This window comes from Vidua macroura, chromosome 14 (genome assembly GCF_024509145.1).
Source record: "Vidua macroura isolate BioBank_ID:100142 chromosome 14, ASM2450914v1, whole genome shotgun sequence".
NCBI lineage: Eukaryota > Metazoa > Chordata > Aves > Passeriformes > Viduidae > Vidua > Vidua macroura.
This window is the reverse complement of record NC_071584.1, coordinates 20,905,435-20,931,532: the sequence shown is the minus strand read 5'-3', so window position 1 is coordinate 20,931,532 and position 26,098 is coordinate 20,905,435. Positions and strand designations below refer to the sequence as shown.

Below are 26,098 nucleotides of genomic sequence, written 5' to 3'. Positions count from 1 at the left end.
TTCCATGCCAAGCACTTCCCGAACCTCTGAGACCCTCCTCGGTGGACTGACATTTTACAGAAGGAGAAAACCACTCCTCCCCCTCCCAGTGAAAGCAGCCACTGCACTTACACAGCCTGCAGGACAGACCCAAGCTGACAAAAACCAGCATTTCCTTACGAACAGAGGAGTAGCACTGCCAGCAGCGGTGATTTCACCTGCTGGAACTCTGCTGAGACGAACACCATGGTACAGAACATTACACTCCTGTCACACAAGCAGCTGGACACGTCAAAAACTTATGCACAGGAATTAAACACGACGTAGTATCAGTTCAGAGAAATGGAGCAAACCCAAGCAATTACCTTTTAAGGGTTTTGGAAGGAAGTGTGCTGCAGGTTTATTTTTCTTCACGTGGTTTCCTTTCATTATTTCTCCTTCTTTGTTAAGACCCAAATACCAACCCCGGCCAGACTGTTGCTGTCTGTAGATCATTGAGGAATATGTCACATAGTAGTTTTCAAATACTGATTCTTTGAACTTGCATTCGGGTGTAAAATGTTCCTGTAAGAAAGCAACAGATCAATAGGTGCAGGGCCGAATCCCACATCAGTTAATGAAAAAGCATGCAATATCCATTGCCTTCTGATGGTTACAAGTCATACCTCTCATCCTCAACTATCCACTTATGAAACATGGCTCCTGAAAGTATTAACAAAGGACTAACACAATTTGAAACCCGTGAAATGATGCTGTGAGCTGCTCTAAGTAGGCTGCAATAAGATCTTTTTTGAACAATGAGTAAAGAGTCTGAGGATTTATTGATTGAGGCAGCTAATGGATGTCAGGCAGACACGGAGCTGTGTCACCCCTGGGACCAGCTGTGCTGCAGCCCTGCAGGCAGGAAGAGCCCGCGGGATGCTCTGTGCATTAACTGCTGCCCTCGGCTGTGTAAGAGGCAGATGCCAGAGTAAATGGGTGTCTCCCAGTACCCCTAACAGCCCCGGCTCCTTCGGCCTCTGGACATTACAGGTTCTGCAACATCTCACCCATGGACTGGAAAATACGAGAGAGGAAGGGTTGGTCTGGCCGTGCAGGGGTTAACGCCTCAGTCGTGCCTGTCACTGCACCACAGAGCAGCCAGATGTTTGCTGGCCTCCCCTTGCCAGGGCAGCCAGCTGCAGGGGAGCTGCCCTCGTGCTTGCCTCCTGCTTGTATAATCATTGTAATTGTGATTTTAAAATATTGCAGGAAATTAAATGTCTCAGGAGCTTAAGATATTCTTATGTAGTTTCTAAAATATCCTGAAGTGAGAAAAGGATGGTATCAGGAAAAAAAAAAACAAAAAAAAACCACCACTCTGCATTTTCTGCACATCTTTTGCCATTTTGTCTTTACAAGAGAAAGAAAAAAGCTCCCATTCTCTGACTGGCATTTGCTTCAACAAAGAATGTGAAGCAAGCAATTTTCTTCTTTTTTTTTCCTTTAAGCTAATTGGTTGTTGTTTAGTTAATTGACAATTGGTTTCAATTGCTGTCAAATAGGGACAGTCATTGCATTTTTGTAAGATTTCTGCATAAAAGCCTCCCCTCACTGTTCCCTGCCCAGCACCAGCCATGGTAACAAAGACTGTTGCAAGGGTATCATCCAATTAGCAGCAAAATGGAAAACTACAGTGCTCCCACTGGCAGATTATGGTTTATGTACAGTAATTTGGAGCTGTTTGGGTACAAAAGGCCTGCTTGTACACAGCAGCAGAGGGTCAGACTGCAAACAGAACCCCAACATTTCCTCTGGAGCCCTCAGGGAGCAAGTTCACCTCAAATGAGCAGCCCAGAGTGCCTGACACGGAGGGACAGAACAGTGGGGGACAGAAGGAAAGACACGGAACCCCTCTCACTCCTGGTTTTCCCTCAGCTCTCGTGGAGTGCTGTGCTCCTCTGAGCTTGCAGCTGAGCCCATGCCCAGCCCGGCAGTGCCCTGCACGGGCACGTGTCCATAACACACCCAGTCACCAGGAACGTTCCCTCCCAGATGTCTGGGCACCAAAGCAGAGCCCCCCATGCCCTGGGCTGGCAGGATCCGTGCCCCTCTCTGCTCTGGCACCTGCCAGTGCCAGCTGAGCTGCAGCCAGCAAGCTGCCCTGGCATGGCCCTGCCAAAGCAGCAGCTCCTCTGTCTCGGGGCCTGGGTGTCGGGATGACCCCAGAGTGTAAAAGTCCTCATTTCCCAGCCTGAGCAGCCAAAGGAGGAGTCTGAATGTGCAGGGTCGGCTTCTCAAGGGTGTTCATTTTCCCTTCTCTAGAACATTCTCTCTCTGCCCTGCTGAGCTCTGTCCAGCAGCTCGGCCATGGCATTCTGTCTGCCCTCAGGGCAGTGTTCACATTTTATACCAAAAACTCCGTGTGCCGTGGTTACAATAACGTGCCAATGTCTGTCATTGGTGTTGGGCAGTGTGTCTGTACCTGAAACCAACAGAAAAGTGTCACCAGCACAGCAAGACATGGAGGGCAAGGAGAAGGAGAAGGAGAAGGAGAAGGAGAAGGAGAAGGAGAAGGAGAAGGAGAAGGAGAAGGAGAAGGAGGTCAGGACACACCCAAATCCCTCCATCTTGTTCCCTTGAACCCCGTTCTAAAAAGCCCCAAAATTCTACTTTTTCACCCTGTGTTAACTCAACCACCACACTACTCAAACCCTCGTGGCTGTAATTCCTCACACAGAGTTGGCAGCCTCTCCCACAGGCTAAAATGGAAGCCACAGGTGATTTTGACTTGGTGCCAAGGTCTCTGAGCCCCGTGCCAGGGTCTCAGCCAGCCAGGGCAGCCAGAGGGGTGTCCTGGGTCCCGACACATCTGGGCAGCCCGGGGCTGCAGGGCTGTGCCCGGCCCTGCCCAGGGGAGTTTGCTCCACTGCCCTTCCTGCAGCCCAGCCCGGGCGGGTGCCCTGCTCAGCACCAAGGGGAGCAGCCCTGCAGAGCCAGCTCCGGGCAGGAATGGCACCAGGGGCCGTGCCAGGCACCCTGCACTGCCCCGAGCCTGGCCAGGAATGGCACCAGGGGCCATGCCAGGCACCCTGCACTGCTCCGAGCCTGGCCAGGAATGGCACCAGGGGCCATGCCAGGCACCCTGCACTGCTCCGAGCCTGGCCAGGAATGGCACCAGGGGCCATGCCAGGCACCCTGCACTGCTCTGAGCCTGGCCAGGAATGGCACCAGGGGCCATGCCAGGCACCCTGCACTGCTCTGAGCCAGGCCAGGAATGGCACCAGGGGCCATGCCAGGCACCCTGCACTGCCCCGAGCCTGGGCAGCGACGTGCCAGCCCCGCTGGGCACGGGCAGGGCTGCCCTGAGCTCGGCACAGCAGCAGCTCTCGGCCATTGTGCCAGCTCTGCTGGCACAGGCTTTGTGGCACGCCGAGGAGGAGCAGGCTGCCCCAGCTAACACCGGCGCTTTGCAGCTCGCAGGTCCATCCTATCCTTACAAACACACGTCTCCAATTCCAAGGCCAGGTTTTTCCTGCCTCTCAGCTGTCCTTTTAGTCCATCCTCGCAATAAAAACGATGCAAATGAGGTCTGGAAAGTCCAGATACGTTATGGGTGTATGGATACATTACTACACAATATGGATACATTCTTACACAAAACAGATGGATACATTATTGCACAATTGATACATTATGGATACATTATTACACAAAATAGATGGATACATTATTACACAATTGATACATTATGGATACATTATTACACAATTGATACTTTATTACACAAAACAGATGAAAAGAATTCCTTCTGTGAAACGCTATTTCCATCTCTGCTTACCTCAAAAGTCACTGATGATGGCACCTAGATGACAATAAACTGCAGTGTCTCAAGCCCCTCACACATCCACCCTTAACACTGAATGAATGAATGAATAAATAAAAGGGAAAAGACTTCCCAGCACATAAAAGTGCTGGATTCACCGTAGTGGTGGCTCAGCCACACTTAAGTAAGCAGGAAGATGAACTGTCAGGGGCTGCTTCTTGGGTTTGAGCTGCTCAGCCTAACTACTGAAAGGTTCCTTCATGAACAAGTCTGTAGCTGCATTGAACATGTGAAAAATAATAATTTGGTGTATGGTAATATGGTAAAAGGGCCTTGTGGCCTTTTTTATACACTTAGAGTAGCTGTATTTCCAGGCAGCTGGCTAGATTATATCTAAAATAATTCAGGATGCATTACAGAATGCCAAGCCTGAAAGCTAAAATATCACAAAAGCCAATCTGGAATTCTTCCTGCTCTATTTCTGCAGAAGGCATATCTGAAGCCAAAACCCCTCCAAATGATCAGCCATCACACCCACCTGCCCTGCAGGACTGCATGTTAATTATTCTGTGCTCCAAATGACTCTGGAGCAGGAATTCAGACCCAAAAGGGGAAGCCTGTGTGTGAGGAAGGTGTTCAGAGAGCCCTGGTTGGGATGGCTGATGCTCAGGGCTCAGGAGCAGGAGGATGTTTGCTCTCTGCCATTTATTGCATCCTGAATTTGCACTCTGGATGCCATCAGCAGGGGCCAGCACCAAATTCTTCAAGTCATGAGGTCAGGACTGGGTTTGTTCAAGGTTTCTTTCACCACAGGTCAAATATCCTGCAGCAGTTTATTAGAACAATGACAGATTTTGTTCAGATGGACTTAGTGCTAGAGGCCTGAGCAAACAGCAAGAAAAGAAAATGTAACTTTGAAAAGTATTTAAGAAAAGTATTGTGTACTCGGGAAACTTGGAAAATGTTCTTATATATTGAGCATGTAATTATATTCCTTGTGATCAATGACTATGTCTGTGTACAGGATTTATCCTTTATTTTCTCCACTTAATGAAAATTGGATTTTTTCCCTCCATATCCCAATTTCTTTCAGAACTATAATGTAGCCCAGGATTCCATTTTATAATCATGAATTTTTGAAGGAGCCTCGTTAAGGCTCCAGAGCAGTGATTTTCTGCGCCAGTGAGCCTGCCTTTTTTTATTAACAGAGATTGATTTTCTCCATCTCGGCACGTGAAGTTCCAGGGTGTATCCTCTGGACCATCACCCTGTGATGTGCATGGCATCAACAGCACAGGATGGGAATACTTCAGCTTGCATGTTATCAGGAAAAACAGCTTTTAGATCCCCAGCGTGAGGAGTCGGAAGCAGCTGGAATTTCCTGAGCCCCCAGCAGCCATTTGCTGCAGCAGTGGAAAATGACATTACCTTTCCCTTCTGGCACTTTGTACCAGCTCTAGCACTTCTGCACAGCCAGGCTCCACTCCCACCCTGCTGGCCACTGTGCTTGAGTTTCCCTGCTCTGGGAATCCTGGGCACGCCAGTGGAGCAGCCTGCCCTGTGTGCACAGGTCCTGTGGGGCTGCTTGGCCACGGGACTGTCCCTGTCCCTGTCCCTGTCCCTGTCCCTGTCCCTGTCCCTGTCCCTGTCCCTGTCCCTGTCCCTGTCCCTGTCCCCAGCACTGGCAGGCACAGCAAGGGCCAGAGTTTCCAGAAAAAAATTTACAGAAGATTTCGAATTTTCCAGAAAAAAATCCTGTGAGACTTTTGAGGAGAGGTGCTGGAGCAGCTCGGGGAGGAGCATCACTGTGGCCAGGCCCTTGCAGGTGAATTTTCACAGGCACTGCAGGTAGCCCAAAGCCCTCAGGAGGGGCTGTGGGGCTGAACTAACTGCTACAGACAAACTACCAGCTGATCTGTGGGACAATTCCCCTGGAGATCACTTCCAGGTATGTGTACTGGCCACACAACCAAGGAAGGAAGAAAATTAGGTCAAAAATTATATAGAGAAAAGACACTGAATTTATTCAGGAAAACAACTTAATGGGAGGAGTTGATAGGGAGGCAAAGCTTTCTGGAGAGTGATCCCAGACAGCTCCATAGAATGGATTTTCCTTATTGCTAGTGCAATAAACAGGAATTTATCAAGTGAAACACAAATGGTCAGTGGTGTGTAAAATTATTTAGTGCAAAGCTTCTGTGAAGAGTACAATGGAGCCCAAGGAAGCAGCTGGATCTCAGAGAAAGATTTCAGGTTGTCTCTAGGTATTCTCTGAATCCCTGAGAAAAGCACTGAAAAGAGCCTGCAGTGATTCCCTTGGCATCATTCCTTTGCACAGCAAACCAAAAGCACAAATTCAGGGGAGAATGCCCACAGTGAACCGAAGTAGAAAACATATTAATTACAAGCACAGAGATGCAGAGGTGTGAATTTTGTTCATTACTCTCTTTCTGCCCTCATCAGTGACTCAGTTGAGCAAAAGTCTCCATCTTTGCCCAGGTTTTTAAGTGGCCTTTAGGCCCCTCAATAACCCATAAATAATAACTGGGTGCGTCACCTCAGGCAGGATGTGCTGCCTGATGAGCCGAGGGAAACGACTCAGAGACTGGAAACAAGGCTGGAATTTAACTGAGACAGGAGCTATGCACAATCATATTATTGCTCCCCTGCCTTTTGGTGATGCTTCACTTTACAGCTGTGCTGGTTAACCAAAGCACTCCTTAACTGGGGCAGGAGAGCTAAGGCATGATACATGCAGGAGGAAGGCACTCTTCTGGTTACTGCAGAGGAAATTAATCCTGCTGGAAAAAAAAAAACCTGTCATGGGGCTTAAAACTTCTGCAAGATGCCCAGGAGTCCACTTCAGAGATGTCAAACACAGGTCCCTGTCCTAATCCACCCCACCAAGTTTTGACATAGAATTTACTTGCTATGAAGAAGGACAGAAGATCCACTTTACCCCAAATTCTCCTCTTGGACAGAAGATCCACTTTACCCCAAATTCTCCTCTTGGACAGAAGATCCACTTTACCCCAAATTCTCCTCTTCTGCATCATATTTACCTCTGATGATGCTGGAATCATTGTAGAGGGAAACCCCTGCCATTACCTAATTGACCAAGTGTTATTTTGATGCATTCTAATGCTTGCACCCACCCTCTTTTGATTTCTGCAGCTTCAGGAGGAGCACTGAGGTCACCCGAAGCAGCACAGGCAGCTGCAGCGGGTCCCTCTGTGTGCAGGTATCAGTGTGTGGCAAACACCCCGAGCCACTGCAGCTGGAGCATCACTCCAGCAGCCTTGGGGCTGTGCCAGCTGCTGAATCGTGCTCCCACTGAGAACTACCAGAGAACTCCCTTTTCCTCTCAGCAGGCTCTCCGTTTTCCCCAGAGCAGCCAATCCTTTTCATAATTTTCCTAAGCTCATTATCTCTGTTCCCTGCCACAGCGGCTTCCACAGGTGAATCCAGCACTGTGGAAAACATTTAAAATGTGTCTGCTGTTGTTTTTTATCATAAGCACACTTCTTGGCTTTTTTTTTTTCTTTTTTTTTTTTTTTTTTTTTACAGCTTTCTACTCTCAGCTTTTAATTTTGGAAAACAGCACATAAAAGTACTCAGAGTGCCTCTTCTGTGCCATTCACTACCCCCCATCTCTCCATCGTGCCTCTGCTTATTCATCTCTTGTCTTAACTAAGCAGGCCTAATCTTTTTAAATCTCTTCTCATATGAAAGTTTCTCGGTGCCTTTAATCATTTTCATTACCCTTCACTGAATTCTTTCTTTTTTCCCCTCTATCATTTCGAGAACTGAAACACAACCTTTAAGAAGAGGCTGCACCATTGAGTTGCATAACAGAGGTACGATATTTTCAGTCATTTTTCTTGTGACAAAGTAAAATGGACTTTGTTGCTCAACCTCACTATTGTGCATTTGTAGAAAGGTTCTCTGTCTTTTCAGTTGTGTCTCTGATAAATATAGTCCAATGTTATGGCATAGCTGACCCTCTGATTAGTCAGTGTACCCAAGCTTAAATATTAAAGGAAGGGGGAAAGATGCAAAAAGCAGCTCAAACAGCTTTCTTCCCCAGAACTAGAGCAGAGAGCCCCAAAGATGCTAAGCAACCTATTTTATAACAAATCCATTATTACACAGATAACCTGCCAGACACTGCAATCAGATTTCTAGCAGTTATAATTGACATCAAATCCTGCTATTGTCAAATCTCTCCAACACAGCTGTTGAGCAGAATGTCCTCAGCTTAAGGGTGCCATTTAAGTGTGTGCTTTTTAATAAAGAACAGACCTAGGTTGGAAAAAATCCCTTTAAAGTGTGGGCACCATCTCCTGCTCTCAGTCACGGACAGCCCTTCTTGCCCTTGTTCCGAGGGCCAAGCTCTGAGCCCACTGGCACTGGCTGGACATGGCCAGTGGCACCTGAAAGAGCATGAGGAGCAGAGCCTCAGCCCAGCCTGGCACAGCCCAGCCCAACCTGGAATGGCACAGCCCAGCCTGGCACGGCACAGCCCAGCACAGCCTGGCATGGCACAGCCCAGCCTGGCACGGCACAGCCTGGCACAGCCCAGCACAGCCCAGCCCAACCTGGAATGGCACAGCCCAGCCCAGCCCAGCCCAGCCCAGCACAGCCCAGCCTGGCACAGCCCAGCCTGGCACAGCCCAGCACGGCCTGGCACAGCCCAGCACAGCCCAACCTGGAATGGCACAGCCCAGCACAGCCTGGAATGGCACAGCCCAGCACAGCCTGGCACAGCCTGGCACAGCCCAGCACAGCCCAGCCTGGCACAGCCCAGCCCGGCACAGCCCAGCACAGCCTGGCACAGCCCAGCCCAGCCCAGCATGGCACAGCACAGCTTGGCACAGCCCAGCCCAGCCTGGAATGGCACAGCCCAGCCCAGCCCAGCCCGGCCCAGCCCGGCCCAGCCCAGCCCGGCACAGCCCAGCCCAGCCCAGCCCAGCCCAGCCCGGCCCAGCCCAGCCCGGCCCAGCCCAGCCCAGCCCAGCCTGGCACAGCCCAGCCCAGCCTGGCACAGCCCAGCCCAGCCCAGCCCAGCCCAGCCCAGCCCGGCCCAGCCCAGCCTGGCACAGCCCAGCCCAGCCCGGCCCAGCCCGGCCCAGCCCAGCCCAGCCCGGCCCAGCCCGGCCCAGCCCAGCCCAGCCCGGCCCGGCCCGGCCCAGCTGCCCTGTTTGCAGGGTCTGCCCTGGAGCTGCCCTGAGCCCTCCTGGGCTCTGCGGAGGATGGCAGCAGTGCTGGGCACTGCAGCAGCACCCCCTGGCACCTGTGCTGCCCAGCCCGGCTCCCTGTGCCAGACGGGCTCTGGGGCAGCCCCGAGGCATTTCCTGCTCCTGGTGCAGCACAGCAGCCCGGCCTAGGGAGAGGGGGGAGATCCCTGGGCTGACACCCATCCATTCATGCACATTTACCTTAAAGGGCTGGAAAACAATAATCTAATCAGTGTTTGCAGCGAGCTCTAAATCTCTCTGCTTAATTACAAGCAGGGACGTGACCCCTTTTGCAGTGGGTGCTCCCAAGTCCTATGGAAAATCCAGAAGGCACACAGAGCTTTTGGGGAGGAGCAGCTGAAGGAGCAGGAGCCAGAGCAGAGGGCACAGTGGTGCAGGGAGCAGAGCTGGCAGGGGCTGCTGTGTGTGCCAGCCTGCAGCCTGGCTGTGCAGGTGCACCTGGGCCAGTGCATGTGGGGGTCCCCTCCCTGCTCCCTGCTGCCTGCTCCCTGCTGCCTGCTCCCTGCTCCCTGTGCTCCTGAGGGCAGACTGCAGCAGGCAGGGCTCTCCCAGCACAGCCCGTGCTCAGCCCCAGCGCCCAGCAGCGTTTGCTGACGCTGGAGGAGGAGGAGGATGGGGTCTGCAGCGCAGGAAGAGCTCAGCTGCTGCTGAACGAGCTCTTTTTCTGCACACCAGCAACTGCCTCTGCTCAGCCACTGCGAGAGGCTGCAAGGGGAAGATAAACAGCAGGAGCTGCAGGAGGAGGAATAATGCCACACTGCATCACACAGGCTCCTGCCCGCCTGCCAGCTGAGGGTGTTCCACAGGACAGCCAGCCCTGCCCTCTGCCTTTGCTGGGTGGGTGCCCATTCCTGGAGCTCTGGCTCAGCCATCCACCCCTCAGGTGCCCATTCCTGGAGCTCTGGCTCAGCCATCCCTCAGGTGCCCATTCCTGGAGCTCTGGCTCATCCATCCTCAGGTGCCCATTCCTGGAGCTCTGGCTCAGCCATCCATCCTCAGGTGCCCATTCCTGGAGCTCTGGCTCATCCATCCCCCAGGTGCCCATTCCTGGAGCTCTGGCTCATCCATCCATCCCTCAGGTGCCCATTCCTGGAGCTCTGGCTCAGCCATCCATCCCTCAGGTGCCCATTCCTGGAGCTCTGGCTCATCCATCCATCCCTCAGGTGCCCATTCCTGGAGCTCTGGCTCAGCCATCCATCCCTCAGGTGCCCATTCCTGGAGCTCTGGCTCAGCCATCCATCCCTCAGGTGCCCATTCCTGGAGCTCTGGCTCAGCCATCCATCCCTCAGGTGCCCATTCCTGGAGCTCTGGCTCAGCCATCCATCCCTCAGGTGCCCATTTCTGGAGCTCTGGCTCAGCCATCCCCCAGGTGCCCATTCCTGGAGCTCTGGCTCATCCATCCATCCCTCAGGTGCCCATTCCTGGAGCTCTGGCTCAGCCATCCATCCCTCAGGTGCCCATTCCTGGAGCTCTGGCTCAGCCATCCATCCCTCAGGTGCCCATTCCTGGAGCTCTGGCTCATCCATCCTCAGGTGCCCATTCCTGGAGCTCTGGCTCATCCATCCCCCAGGTGCCCATTCCTGGAGCTCTGGCTCATCCATCCCCCAGGTGCCCATTCCTGGAGCTCTGGCTCATCCATCCATCCCTCAGGTGCCCATTCCTGGAGCTCTGGCTCAGCCATCCATCCCTCAGGTGCCCATTCCTGGAGCTCTGGCTCAGCCATCCATCCCTCAGGTGCCCATTCCTGGAGCTCTGGCTCATCCATCCTCAGGTGCCCATTCCTGGAGCTCTGGCTCAGCCATCCATCCTCAGGTGCCCATTCCTGGAGCTCTGGCTCATCCATCCCCCAGGTGCCCATTCCTGGAGCTCTGGCTCATCCATCCCCCAGGTGCCCATTCCTGGAGCTCTGGCTCATCCATCCATCCCTCAGGTGCCCATTCCTGGAGCTCTGGCTCATCCATCCCTCAGGTGCCCATTCCTGGAGCTCTGGCTCATCCATCCCTCAGGTGCCCATTCCTGGAGCTCTGGCTCATCCATCCCCCAGGTGCCCATTCCTGGAGCTCTGGCTCATCCATCCCTCAGGTGCCCATTCCTGGAGCTCTGGCTCATCCATCCCCCAGGTGCCCATTCCTGGAGCTCTGGCTCATCCATCCATCCCTCAGGTGCCCATTCCTGGAGCTCTGGCTCATCCATCCATCCTCAGGTGCCCATTCCTGGAGCTCTGTCCCTCCTCCTGGCAGCCCCAGCAGTGCCCACCTGTCCCCACGCTGCCCTGGGCACTGCCTGTGCTGCAGCTGCTGCCTCACAGGAGCCTCCCCTGCAGCAACACTGCCAAGCCTATTTTGGGAACCCCCTGGAAGGCTTTGTAAAGTAATACATGCATCAGAGTTTTTGGACTGGGATTATAAACTAAAAAATAACACCAAGCTAACAGGCCTATTAATTAATATCAGCCTATTAATATTAGGCTTTTATTCTGAAGCACTACATTGCAAGCATAATTGTTAATATGGATAATGTCAGTGCTGGGAAACGTAAGCAGGACATTGCACTCAACAAAAGCAGTGACTCCTTCAGAACCTGATCCAAAATGTATTTTGACCAAGGCAAATACTACCCGTGCCTTCTCTGCATTTTGGTTAGCTCCTGATGTTCAGGCAGCCTGCAAAGACACACAGACCTCTTGCTTTAAGAAACCTAGGATATTTGATATTTGTCACTACCAATGCAGCTTGCTTAATACAAAGTGTAAATAGAAAACCTGAGCTTAATAATAACAATAATGTGAATGTCACAGGTTCAAGGAACTGCTTAGCTCCATCCTGACCAAACCAGCACCTCTGCCTGACCAAATTGTAATGAGACCTTTTCAAATGAGCTTGATTTACTGAAATCTGTTCGTTCATGCATGCCATGGGTGGATGTTTTTCAAACCTCAGCAGGCTGACAGTGCCAGGGCATTACTGGCAGCCAAACCCTGCTTCTTGCTGCAGAGCAGTGATGCTCTTTGGAATCTGTGCCCCCTCACAGCCCCCCAAATGCTGCTGTTGACCATGTGCTGCTACGGGGATCTCAGAGGGATGTTTGTATTAGAGATGCTGGGCTCATTGTGCCATCTGAGAGATTTCAGGTGGCAAAACCTTTAGTAACAAGATAATAAAGGATTATACAGGGGAGATGAGATACAAGAGTGGCCCTTTACTGACGCTGACGGGTAGAACACATTGGTTCTACAAAGGGACACATGCAGAGAACAGGCTAAATTTCTCTCTGTAAATCACATACACACGTCTTGTAAGCATTTTAAGTTTTGGGGAAGTTTTCCACCACTTGCATGTCCTCTTAACAGGCCTCCAGCGAGCCAGTGAAGGCAAGAAATAGCCCTGTCCTTCCAAGAGGCAGCCTGAGCACACAGATAAGCTCACAAAGCTCTGGTTTCTCTCTCCCACAGTGATAGGGACCTTGCAAAGGCCTGTCACTTGGCTGCTGATGACTCCCTGCTGCCCCTGGGCTGTGTAGAAGATTACTCTGGAGCCAGACTTTTGGGAGACACCATGCTGCTGTTGTCTAAGCAGCAGAGGAGAAACAGGTCCCTGGTAAAACACTTGCAAACCTAATTTAAACTTGGAAGACACCCAAATGTCTCTGGGAGGTGCAATTTAAAACCCTAACCTAAGATAGCCTGGACTGCAGTCACAGGTTTCTGGGAATGCTGTGGGACACTTGCTCCATGAATCAAACACTGCAGATCTCTGTATTATAACATTTCATCAGGAGAGCTGTTCTGAGTTCTCTCACAGTGAAAAAAAATAGAAAAAAAATCTAAATTCAAACACAGGTATGACCACTACCTGACTTGGACATCTGCTCCAGCAAGTCTCTCAGCCTTCCTGAGAATTTGAGTCAAAGAACCCTTTCCATCCCCATCCCCATCCCCATCCCCATCCCCATCCCCATCTCCCTGACAGTGTTACCTGTTGAACAGACAGGGAGCTCCCTGAAAGGATTTAGGAGGGTTTGAGTGAAATCTTTGTCCCTGAATCAGACAAGAAGGTGAATGACGTGAGCACTTTGATTTGAGACCTAAGCCTTGTATCTCTGCCTCAGAAAGTTCTGAGCACAGCTGAAACAAAGAACTGGCAGGACATTTCCAGATGCTGGGCCCTGTATCACAAGGAGGAATCTGAAAGCCAGCTCCCAGGTTTGCTTTGAAAACTGCTGCTGTATTTCTCTTGAGGTACCTAAGGTGCCTTGGATCAGCTCTGCCTCTGAGCTGTGGCTCTCCATGTGAGGTCACAGCTGCCTGCAGCCAGGCAGGAGCGAGCAGAGAAACCAGCCTGCAGCACAAAGGTGAGCCTGTCCATCAGGAGAGGTGCTCATCCTTCCCTTTCCCCACTGCCTGATCTCCCATTCCACTGCCCAGGGATGGCTGCACTGATCCCTGCCACGGCCACGGTGCCCAGAGGGAGCAGCTGCCCATGTTCACAGCAACACCACCCGAAATGATCATCTGAGCAGGGATTCCTGCACTTTCATTACAGTACAATCTTCTTAGAATTACTCCTAGGTGGCTTTGCCTAGGATTAATTGGGTCCACAAACTAATTACTTTCTTTCTGCAGGTTATAACATTTTGTCTGCTGGTCTCTTGTCTTTTTAAGCTCCTGCTGGTGACATTCAGCTCTTCATTTCAGTGTCTCCCACCACTGGATGTTATTGAAAAGCAGCTGCTGGCAGAGCTGCAAACACAGCCAGGAAAGCCCAGAATGCCAACTGGAAAATGATGAGGAAGAAGAAGATCCATTTCTTCCCCTAGATTTTGCAAAGCTGTTACCTGTTTCTGAATGGCATTTCCAATTCGGCACTGGGAACTGCTAAAGCATTTACATAAGAATGCAAAAATGCACACATTATCACTGCAGGAAGCACTTAAAATTTAAGATAATTATATAGTGTGGAAAGCATTTCAAAGGACTCAAACAAAATAACAACTAATTCTAGAGAGTCACCCTTTAAGATGATTATTACTCTGCACTGCCGCTCATCTCCCACTAAAAAAATCCTTCTCTTTACAATTATATGCACATGATAAATTCCTGCTCTGTTCTTCCACCATCAAGCTCCCACAGCTGCCACTGACAAATCTGCATTCTCCGAGAGCTTAACTAGGCAACCGAAATCTCCCCACTGGGGAGAGAGGTGAAGCTCCAGGGCCGGGGCCACCCTCCCTTGCCGGGCCCCTGCAGGGCTGGTTTGCAGCAGGGACACAGGGGGCTCCTGGCAGCAGCCTGCCCTTCCTCTGCTGTGCCATGAGCAGCAGCAGAAGGATCAGCAGCACGGGTGACCCACAGGAACCTGGCTGGGCACGGTGGGGAGCCCTGAGCCCTCACCCCTGCTGCTGTGCTTGCAGGAGGGCAGCAGCCCGGGGTGCTTCTCCTCACCTGTGCAAGGTAACAGAAAGCAGGAAAAAAGCATTTCGTCAGCTGCTTTCCGGACCAAAAAATCCCATTTCAGCTGAGGAAAGCTGCCATGGAAGGGAGAAGCACACTCGTGAGGTGGAACTGTTCTGCCCCAGCAGCCCCTCTCCACCTTCTGCTTCCACTCCCCACTGCTGCTCTGGCTCTGCCCCACTGCTGCCATTCTCTTGTCTTTTCCACAGGGGAAAAAAAATAAAACATTCCGCCTAGCTCTACTGCTCCAAGCAAACCCATTTGGGGAAAAACCTATCTGCCAAATCCTAATATGTTTTTATTGGATATCTGCTGAGAGAGATTTACAGAAGTTCATGCCAAAGTCAAACTACATTTTTTCCCCCCACAGCAAGGGCAAAAGTACAAACTGAACTCAGAGCAAATGAAAATTTCTTGTCTAAAATATTATGGAGACTTAACAAAGCCCCATACCAAGTCTCTGACTTAATGGACAAAGGAAAGTGTTTTGTGAGTCTAATTATTGGAAATAACAGCAGTGAAAAGAGCCGGAACTTCCCCAAAAATTTTAGCCTGAGAAAGAAAATGGATCTATTTAAAACCTTATATTTGGATACAGTACAGAGCAAACTAGAACAGCATCTGGTGATGGGAAGTGCAGCCACCCCATGAATAGGTGCTGGGCTGCTGCAGGTTTGCCACACAACTGTCTCAAACAAACCAAAGCCCTGGAGGTCACTTGTCACTGGAGCCTGATCTGAGAAAAGACAGAGGCAGAGGAGCTGTGCCAAGTGCTGGTCTGGATGTGATCTGTGGACAGCACCTGCTCTGACCTTTCACATCAGGCAGCACCATTTGGGGTCAGGACCCTGCAGCTGCCAAACTCCAGCCTGGCACTTGCCAGAGTGGCCTGGGACAGAGCCGTGGCTCAGGGCACAGCCCGGGGAGCTGAGCACACTGAAATGAGCAATTCCCTCCTTTGGTACACAGCAGTGACTTCACCTGTTAGAAGGAAGGAATGTTTGCACTCCGTTGTGAGAATGAGGACTACTAAATAATATCTGAGTGTAATCACATTTACATGTTGGAGTGTGCATAGAGAAAACAGTCTTTTGAGAGATTCACCTTTCCTGCTCCCAGCAGCTGCAGTCAGTGTGATGCAGGAATGCAAAGGGCTGAATTACTTCTGCAGACAGGAAAATTATTTATATATTTTTAAATAAATAATGTGATTTATGTAAAAAAAAAGGCTTAAAACCTAAGAACTGAATGATGTATAGACTAGTTCATCATTGGGGTTTTAATATGATACCTCTAAAATATGCATAGGGGTCAGTGATTTACTAATAACCTACTCTTACAGCACAGCACACAGGCAGAGATGCAAAGCACAACAGGTTTAAACCCTTTAAACTCCCCCATTTCTGTTCTCACTGCTATATAAAAAAGAACTATTTAAATTAAGTTGGTTTTATTACCCCTTTGTAAGTCTTAATCCATTACTGGGCTACCTCTACCACAGCACACAAATAAATCAGCCTTTCATTGCCAGAGACCTTTACAATATTGTGGTTGTTCATTTACTTTTAGTTTTCTGGATATGCTGGGCATATCCTGGGCATGCAAGAAGGATCCACTTGCCCTAAGAAACTCCAGATCAACAAATAAATATGATAAAGATGAAAAATATTCATCAGAGGCAGCAGGAAATCAGGGGAGCCGAGCAGGGCAGAGCCAGGCAGCGATGATGTAACGTTCAGAATTGTATTTAAGAAGCAAATCCTTGGAGCTGGAGTGCATTTCAGAGCCAGCAGCAGGGGCTGGCAGTGCTGCAGTGCTCCAGGAACTGCTCTCCTGGTTCCTCTCCACACCTGGCTCCCTGGGGCTGCTCCTGGTTTCAGACACAGAACCTGCCTGCCAGCAGCACCTCCCAGCGCTCAGACTTCTCCCCACACGAGCATTTTCACAAAGAAGGAAATGAAAACCCAGCTCTTCCATGTTTTGCCCAAGGCTAACGAGGAATTCATTGCCCAGCATGGATTAAAACCCCAGAACACTTCTTGCACCACGACTCTTTTCAGTACAGCCTTGTCCTGTCTCTGCTGACTCCACCAAGCTCAGCTCTCCTGCACACTGAGGGCAAGATGAGCCTTGAGGCTCTTGATCTATCGGTTTTTAAACCCATAAAATGCCCTGAAATAGCCCCAGTACTTGCACTCTCCTTACCCCCTCCGGCTGCTTTGCTAAACCTGTATTTTGTCTTTTTCTGTACACCAGAAGGGGACTGGGCTCCAGCAGCAGCAAGGTGCTACCATGGGATTACAGATCACTGGGGCACTGGAGAGCTTCTCCATGCCCTGACAAAAGGAGCCCAGGGTGTGCTGAAATCAGAGGGAGGAGCTGCTGGGGATCACTACACCAGTAAAACATGGCCCAAGTGCATCACCAGCTGCCCGCTGCTCCAGTTACAGTCTGCAGCTACAAGTAAGTCAAGTACTTCATTTGTGTAATTACAAGGAACTGATCCCTGGGGGTCATACAAAGAATTCAGTATACTAGCTAAAAATGAGCTTTCTGAGAACATTCACACTAGTATAATCTGATGGGATGCAGAGTTCTGGAAAATAAATGCCAAAGGAGATGAAAAAACAGCTAAAGCTAATTTATTTTTTAAATCAAATGAATATTAGGTGTTTTTTTTTTTTTTTTTTTTTTTTTTTTTTTTTTTTGTCTGTATTTGCTCAGCTTTAAGGAAGAGCCTCTTTGCTTCTTTGTTGCTATTTGTTTTTCTTGGGCAATAGATCTCAACCTGAGGAATTGCATCCAAAGTTCAGCACGAGTGCCAAGGAGTGAAATGCAGCTATAATAAAGCTACACTGCACACCACTTGTGGGAGGCACCTCTGTCCATCAGCCTTTCCAGCAGCTTCTGAAAAATAACCCCTGTTATTAAACTAATCACCTCGTGTCAAATGGCAGAGTGACAGGAGAGGAAATTCACCTGGGTAATAACTCAGCAATAAAGGTATGTACAGGGAGGAGGAAATTAGGCTGCTGCAGACACAGCAATAACATCGTGAGGCAAAATCCAATATTGGAAGAGATAAAAGTTTTCCATCCCAATATTCCTCCGTGACAAGTATGAAAGAGTATGCAGAACAGGGGGAAAAGATGAAGGATAGCAGCCAAAAAAAGGCCTCTGAGAGGTGAGCTAGCAGGTAATGAATGGCTGCACAGAGGGGCCAGGGCTGGGACCTCAGTGCCCCTGCTCAGCCCTGTGCTCTCTGCAGGGGCACCCAGCCAGGGCTGCTGCCCATGCCACCCACACCAGCCTGGCACAGGGCAGCCAGGGCTGCTGCCCATGCCACCCACGCCAGCCTGGCACAGGGCAGCCAGGGCTGCTGCCCATGCCACCCACGCCAGCCTGGCACAGGGCAGCCAGGGCTGCTGCCCATGCCACCCACACCAGCCTGGCACAGGGCAGCCAGGGCTGCTGCCCATGCCACCCACGCCAGCCTGGCACAGGGCAGCCAGGGCTGCTGACGAGGCAAGCCAGCAGCAAAATGTGTGGCACTGACATGTTTCCTAACAGCACTGACAGATTTTAATAAGCAAGCTATTCTTCAGTTTTGATTTGAGGTGTATATAATTAGGTAATGTGGGTGTTGAGTGATAAAACCCACAAGAAATACACAAATTAGAAGCACTGATTTTTTTGAAACCATGGCCTGTTTCAGACTAAGTGGCATGACCTATTTTTATTGTATTATTATATTTGGAAAATAAAAGGAAAACTTTTCTTTTTCATCTCTTCTTCAGCATAGGAAAGATTGGGGACAAATGGCACTGCTTTTTTAAGGTCTCCTCTTTCAAAATGTAAGAACCTTTATTTGTGGTTTGATTTCTTTCACTGTTACCTGGCTTCTTCCTAGAAGAGATGAGATCTAGCTTTTTCCAGATTTTCCAGTAATCACTTTCACAAACTTCCCTACAAACTCAGTTAAGCATTTCTCTGTTCCAGATTTAAGTAAGACCAGGGAAAGCCAGAAATATTCTATGACTGCTGACCAAAAGCAAGAGTTTACAATGGATTTCAAGAATGTCCTTTTGAAAGGAATATGACTGCTCAAAAGCAAAAAAAAAAAAAGGATCCTCTCTGAATTTTCAGGCATTTCCTCACATGGCAAGATCTTTCCATGGGCTCTGAAAGTGAAATATCCAGTACAACTTTCTGTACAGCCTTAGGAATTCCTACTCCTCACTGTCACCACTAATGGGCTGAGCAGGGGATCAATACAGCAACTGCACAAAATACATATTTCTGTCTATCTCAGGAATTTAATCAATTCCTTTTAAAAGAAGGTAGATTATCTTAATTAAATTTATAACATGAAGTCCTTTGGTGTGCAGGACAATGTCTTGTTCCAGTATCTTTACAATCTTTCACACAGGCCTCCAGTGGCCACCAACTCATGAATTGCCTTTTTTAGAGCACCTTATCATCTCTCCATCATGTGACTGTTATGTAATGACCCACCCTTATCTCTGCTGCCTGCTGTGGACAGAAGCCCAGCGTTATTATTTCCCAAAAATCCACTCAGCAGGGCTGACCAGGGATGGTTACTGAGCCACTGGCAAATACACATCTCCCAAATCTCTGGTCCTGCTTGTCCCAGGTGCTGCCCCCAGCCAGCACAGGGCTGGGCACAGCCTGCCCCGAGCCCTGCCAGCCCTCCTCAGGCTTCTCCCCAAAACTCACCCACCTCTTTCTGCATCCTGCTGAGCTACAGCCAACAAAAACTAATTTAGTCCCATGGGAAACACCAGGACTACAGAACCTGTTCTTATTTCTAATCAGTATGAAACACACCAAAATCCTGTATCTTTTCACAACACAAAATATTAGAAATCATCTCCTAATACTCTTAAAATGCTACAAACAACAAAAGACTGAAATTGCCATTTTGAAATGGTTTTTTTTTAGCCATAGTCTTTTCTCAGAAATTTTAGAAATCAAAATTTGTAGCTTTTCTTCTGGATATACCCATCCATCTCCCAGCTTTCTCTCCTGAAACCAATTTTCCTGAAGTCTTTGTTTATCCTTATGGATGAACAGCCCTGTTTTGCAGATGTCTTCATATAGCACCTCATCCAGAGCATCCCTGATCCTGGTTCCCCAAAGATCTTCTTAGAGCTGTCATCCATTCAAATTCATAATAGCAGTGATTAATAGGAATAAGAATGCAAAGCCAGCAGCAACAGGAGCTTAGTGGGAATGCTATACTTTTAAATGGAAGCTGATTAGTCTCAGCTGCTCCTTCTGGCTAACACTGAGCTGTAAGACTTCTTGATTCCATCTGCTTTACTGCCTGCCCTTTTGTAGGGAAAGGAGCATTTTTATTTTTATGACTGGGAAGGTAAAGTATCAGCATTTTTATTGACCCTCAAAGCTATAAGGACTCAGGGGCAGGCATCCTTACCAAGGATCTGCCCAAAATTTCCCTTTTTATTCCCCTGCTTTTTGACTTAACATGCAATTGCACCCGTGGAGAAGCTGGTGAGTCCCCATGTCCCTCTGCTGACCCATCTCCAGACCCGATATTGCCAGGAGTGATGGCAGCGACCCCCTGAACCCCAAATCCTGTCCCACTGCCGTCAGCCAGCTCCCACGTGGGGGCTGCTCCCAGTGCTGCTCCTGCCCTTGCCCCCAGCCTGCATCCCTGCCCGGGTGTGAGCCCTGCCCCAGCCTGCCCCAGAGCAGGAGCAGGGCAAAGGAAGAGCTTTGCCCTCTCTGAGGCAGGGGGCTCAGGGCAAAGGAAGAGCTTTGCCCTCTCTGAGGCAGGAGCAGGGCAAAGGAAGAGCTTTCCCCTCTCTGAGGCAGGGGGCTCAGGGCAAAGGAAGAGCTTTGCCCTCTCTGAGGCAGGAGCAGGGCAAAGGAAGAGCTTTCCCCTCTCTGAGGCAGGGGCAGGGCAAAGGAAGAGCTTTGCCCTCTCTGAGGCAGGGGGCTCAGGGCAAAGGAAGAGCTTTCCCCTCTCTGAGGCAGGAGCAGGGCAAAGGAAGAGCTTTGCCCTCTCTGAGGCAGGAGCAGGGCAAAGGAAGAGCAGGGCAAAGGAAGAGCTTTCCCCTCTCTGAGGCAGGAGCAGGGCAAAGGAAGAGCTTTGCCCTCTCTGAGGCAGAGGCTCAGGGCAAAGGAAGAGCTTTCCCCTCTCTGAGGCAGGAGCAGGGCAAAGGAAGAGCTTTCCCCTCTCTGAGGCAGGGGGCTCAAGGCAAAGGAAGAGCTTTCCCCTCTCTGAGGCAGGAGCAGGGCAAAGGAAGAGCTTTCCCCTCTCTGAGGCAGGAGCAGGGCAAAGGAAGAGCTTTCCCCTCTCTGAGGCAGGAGCAGGGCAAAGGAAGAGCTTTCCCCTCTCTGAGGCAGGGGGCTCAGGAAGAGCTTTCTCCTCTCTGAGGCAGGGGGCTCAGGGCAAAGGAAGAGCTTTGCCCTCTCTGAGGCAGGAGCAAGGCAAAGGAAGAGCTTTCCCCTCTCTGAGGCAGGGGCTCAGCACCAGCCTGGCAAACACTGCAAGGACTCGGTGGAGCCAAGCCCTCTGCAGGATGGAGCTGTCCCGGGAGGAGGCACGGCGTGGGGATGCTGTGGGAGGGCTGCTGGGCAGGGAGTGCAGTGCCCAGTGTCTCACAGCTGCATCCCAGGGGCCGAGCACTGTCCTTGGGCTGCCTGGCAGGCAGACAACATCTGCTTCATTTAATGATTTCTCCTGATGCCTTTCAGATCCCAGCAAGTTTGAGATGCTGCCCCTTATGCACTTAGAGCACATTTCCCAATTAAGAGCAGAGTGGTTTTTTATAGTCAAGTGGGAGATTTGCAGTAACTATTGTAACCCAATTGTAAGGAAGATCTCCAGGACTTTATCAACCTTTTCCTTGAAAAAATTAATCTTGGTACGGAAAAGCAGAATTTTTACCTGCACAGCAGCTTCCCAGACGAGCTCTGCCCTGGCCATGCCTTCTCCTGCTCCCACCCAGAAGGCTGCAAGGCGTGCCCAGAGGCTGAGTGTGCAGACCTGCAGCCACTTCTGGCTGTCACCAGGGTAAACAAGGACAGATGCCCAGAGTTACTTCTGAAGAGGCTGACCTCGAAGAGCACAGGCTTTGTCTGATACACAGGAGAACCTTCCTCACAGGAAAGCACTTTGAACGAGGTCGTAACTTAGCCCTTATCACTTCTTGATGGAAAAAAGAAAATGCTTTTACCAGTTAATGGCTCAGAAAAGTGCATGACTGGTTACTGTAACCACAACAACATATTCAAAAGCAGTGAGACAGAAAAGGAAGTGCTCGATAAGCATATGTTGTTTTTAATAAAGAATGACTTAGTGCTAAGTGGACCACACAGCTTCCAAGGTTGCTTGACAAAAGCAGAACATGGGGGGACCCAACACCCTCCCTGTGCCCCATCCAGTCACCTCCTGCAGCATCGCCTGCCCTTCTCTCTGCTGGGCATCCTGCCCCAGGCTGCAGAGCAGGGCTGATACCCCTCTCCCCCACCCTCCCCACACCAAGCATTCCCCAGCCCCAGCACCAGGCTGCACCAAATTCAGTGCTTAAGGTCCCTGGGTCCTCAGGACTGAGGTAATTTGGTCAGAACTGAGATCTGGAAGGCTGATTTTGTTCTGGCCTTGCATGAACTGATCATTTATTACACTGCAAGGTCAGCACGTGTTATCAATATTCAGAGGTCTGAGAGCTCCAAGTGCAGATGGACCATGGACTGACAGAAATTTACTGTGTGCAGTGGCTCAGATGAGACCAGAGGAGAAGTGCCACCATCCAGGTGGCTTTCTGAGAACAAGCACAATGGATCAGCCAGCAGCACTGAGATATCCTTCCTGTGAAGCTGCAGAAGGGAGGGAAGTTGGCCCTCACCCCACACGCTGCTTCCCCTGCTCCCCGTGAGCCAGACAGCAACACAGCCATGACACAGACCTCAAAATATCTGCCTGCCAGGAGGGTCATCCTAAGCAGGGCCTAAAACTACCTGGTTTGCAGGCTGCAGCTGAAACAACCAAAATTCCCCTTGTTCCTACAGCAAAACCTCACAGACCCTGCTCACTGCCCCCCTGCTCTGACATTCCAGCATTCCCAGGTGGGCAGCCCTGATCACCCCCAGGCTGGCTGGTTGTGATGCGAGGACCTTCCTCCAGCTGCTCATTCTCCCACCTTGAGGACGTGGGTAAGGCTACCCCTGGCTGCACAGCATAGGCAGGAAGCAACATCTAGAGTAAAAATCAGCTCTCATGGCAGGTGAAACCTCCAACAAACCTGAGCCAAGGAGCCACCAAGCCATGACAAGGCTGCTTGCTCTGGTTCAGCAACCTCGCTACATTCTTCCCTGCAAGGAAATGCACTTTGCTCCTTCTTGGCAGTGGCTGGGAGAGACATAAAGCTCAGGTAAAGGTCTGAGTGGGAACGGGAATGCAGCTCCAGTGATGGTTCCTGCGGAGCAAATGGGCTGGAAACGAACAGCAGAACTCAGTCAGCAACAAACAGGACTCGGATGAAATTCACAGAGAAAAAAACGCTGCCTCATTTCAACAAGCAAATCAGCATTATTAAATCACCTCCTCCTTTAGCTGGGCTGGGGTAACATCCACCAGTGCCAATCCCAAACGTGTGCCCGAGCAGGGATGTAGGCTGAGCACCCCTGAGCACTCACATCCCGATGAGAAATGCTAATGCAATGTTTGCACTTAACCCCAGCACTTGGACCCCAATTCTCAGAAGGCACAAAAGCAGCTGCTGCTTTCACAAAATCGAGCCTCTGATAAGATGCTGCAGGCTTCACACCATTTCCTGAAAGGGAGATAAGGACAGAGTTGGGACAACTCACATCCTGGGCAATGGCAACTTGGAAAATCAGCTCTGGGTACAAAAAGCACTTTCAGGTAAACTCATCTGCTGATATGGAAAAGTAATTCCAGTACAGAGATGAAAAGTATTTTAAAGTCTCATAAAAACAATCTGACCAAAATGCACTTAAAACTTTGCATTGAGTCTAGCACGTCTGTCACCCCTGCTCTTAGGGCTAGACTTGTACAGCTCAATAGGTCAGACCAGAGGCAGACAGGAGCACTCTGGGCTCTCAGAACACCATTACCTCTACAGGCTGCTGCACCATCACTTCTGTGGCCATGCCAAGGAGCAGGAGCTGCCACCCCGGCTGGAGCAGCACCGAGCTGCACAGGGGCTGCAGCAGCACAGAGCTGCAGAGGGGCTGGAGCAGTTCAGAGCTGCACAGGGGCTGCAGCAGCACAGAGCTGCACAGGGGCTGGAGCAGCACAGAGCTGCAGAGGGGCTGGAGCAGCACCGAGCTGCAGAGGGGCTGCAGCAGCACAGAGCTGCACAGGGGCTGGAGCAGCACAGAGCTGCACAGGGGCTGCAGCAGCACAGGGGCTGGAGCAGCACAGAGCTGCACAGGGGCTGGAGCAGCACCGAGCTGCACAGGGGCTGGAGCAGCACAGAGCTGCAGAGGGGCTGCAGCAGCACCGAGCTGCAGAGGGGCTGGAGCAGCACAGAGCTGCAGAGGGGCTGGAGCAGCACCGAGCTGCAGAGGGGCTGGAGCAGCACAGAGCAGCACAGGGGCTGCAGAGGGGCTGCAGCAGCACAGAGCTGCAGAGGGGCTGGAGCAGCACAGAGCTGCACAGGGGCTGGAGCAGCACAGAGCTGCAGAGGGGCTGGAGCAGCACAGGGGCTGGAGCAGCACAGAGCTGCACAGGGGCTGCAGCAGCACCGAGCTGCACAGGGGCTGCAGAAGCACAGAGCTGCACAGGGGCTGGAGCAGCACAGGGGCTGGAGCAGCACAGGGGCTGGAGCAGCACAGAGCTGCAGAGGGGCTGCAGCAGCACAGAGCTGCAGAGGGGCTGGAGCAGCACAGAGCTGCAGAGGGGCTGGAGCAGCACAGGGGCTGGAGCAGCACAGAGCTGCACAGGGGCTGGAGCAGCACAGAGCTGCACAGGGGCTGGAGAAGCACAGAGCTGCAGAGGGGCTGCAGCAGCACAGAGCTGCAGAGGGGCTGCAGCAGCACAGAGCTGCACAGGGGCTGCAGCAGCACAGAGCTGCAGAGGGGCTGGAGCAGCGCAGAGCTGCAGAGGGGCTGGAGCAGCACAGAGCTGCACAGGGGCTGGAGCAGCACCGAGCTGCACAGGGGCTGCAGCAGCACAGAGCTGCACAGGGGCTGGCTGTGCTGCCCCAGGGAGGCAGCACAGGGTGGCTCTGACACGCTGGGCACAGCCTGGGCTTCCACTGCTCCTGGAGCCCTGGGGCTCATCCCTGCTCCCTCCTCCAGCCCCTCTGCCCTCGCTCAGCCCAGGGCTGCATAGAGCTGTGGAACAGAGCTGCAGCCCTGGAGACCCAGAGCTGCCTCCAGTGCAAAGCCTGAGCCAGCAGAAGCTGGTCCTGGGCACTCAGGGGCACCACGAGCTGGCCTGGCTCTGTGGCTGCTCCTTCCCAACAGAGAAAAATGAGAGGATCTTGCCTTTAAGGCTTTAAAATTATTTTTTAACACAAGCTGCAAATGTTGAGACAAAAATCACCAAAGAAGCCCAAATCCTCAGCTGTCATGAGCTAGCCCTTGGTAAAACTGTTATAAATGGGTCGTTTCCATCAAGTGTGGCTCAGTTCATGGGGAAGGTCTGACTGAGTACTTAATTTAGGCTGGAGGAAACAGGCTCTGCTAACCCTCTGCTCTCAGATTTCACACCACTTGACAATCTCAGATATTTTTCACTCATGCTAATGCCTTTCTTCTTGATGTCAAAAAATTTCAGGACAATTTTAACATGTACCTTCAAATCATCAAGCTGAAACAAATCTGAAAGGTGTGCATTTCCCCACAAAACACCCCCAAAATGTCTGCTGTTACTTCTACAGCTGAGCTGAAGTTAGAAACTTTAGGGAAAGACTTTGTTAAGCTTGGCAGGAAAAAGAAATCAAGCAGGATGAACTGTGGTGAAAATCATCTGCCACCAGCAGCTCCCAGAGACAGCAGAGGATGAGAGCAGCAAACCCCACAGGGGGGTCAAACACGACCCCACGGGACCCCACAGGGGGGTCAAACACGACCCCACGGGACCCCACAGGGGGGTCAAACACTCCCTCTTGGCTCTGCCACGCAGCTGCAAAGGATTCTGCCACTGGACTCGAGTCCCAGGGGTGTTGTGTTGGAAAGGAGAACTCTCACTCAAAATGAGCCCCTCACCTTTGGGTAAACGAATGAATTCATTACTGAAAGTCAGATAAACGATTTCCAAGGGTTTTTTTCTTTTGGTGGGGGAAAACTATGCAGTGGTCTTGCTGACACAGACTGGTATAAAAGGTGGTTTAAAATTTCCTGTGCAAAACTATATTCCAGACCAGAAGGAAAAGGATACACATGTGCACAGGGAGAAAAGACACAGTTTTGGAGAAAATCTATTTCCTCTGAGGGAAATTATTGCATGTTCAAAGATGATGAAGAAAGAAAATGCAGCCCAGCTGAATCCTCAGTAAGAATCTGCATTCACCTGGCTCACCCATGCAGAACTCTGTGTGTCAGAGGGCTCAGCCTCCAGCACACATACCTTCCTCACCACTCATT

General features: G+C 50.9%; 1 protein-coding gene across 4 annotated transcripts in view; it reads right to left on the bottom strand.

The window, feature by feature from the left end:
* FGF13 (fibroblast growth factor 13) overlaps positions 1-26,098 on the bottom strand; it is a 209,341-nt gene that overhangs the window by 1,523 nt on the left and 181,720 nt on the right. For all 4 annotated transcript variants that reach the window (XM_053990294.1, XM_053990297.1, XM_053990295.1 and 1 more), the window contains one exon: positions 345-543. In XM_053990294.1, coding sequence (XP_053846269.1) covers positions 345-543 — 199 coding nt within the window. The remainder of the gene's footprint in view (positions 1-344; positions 544-26,098) is intronic.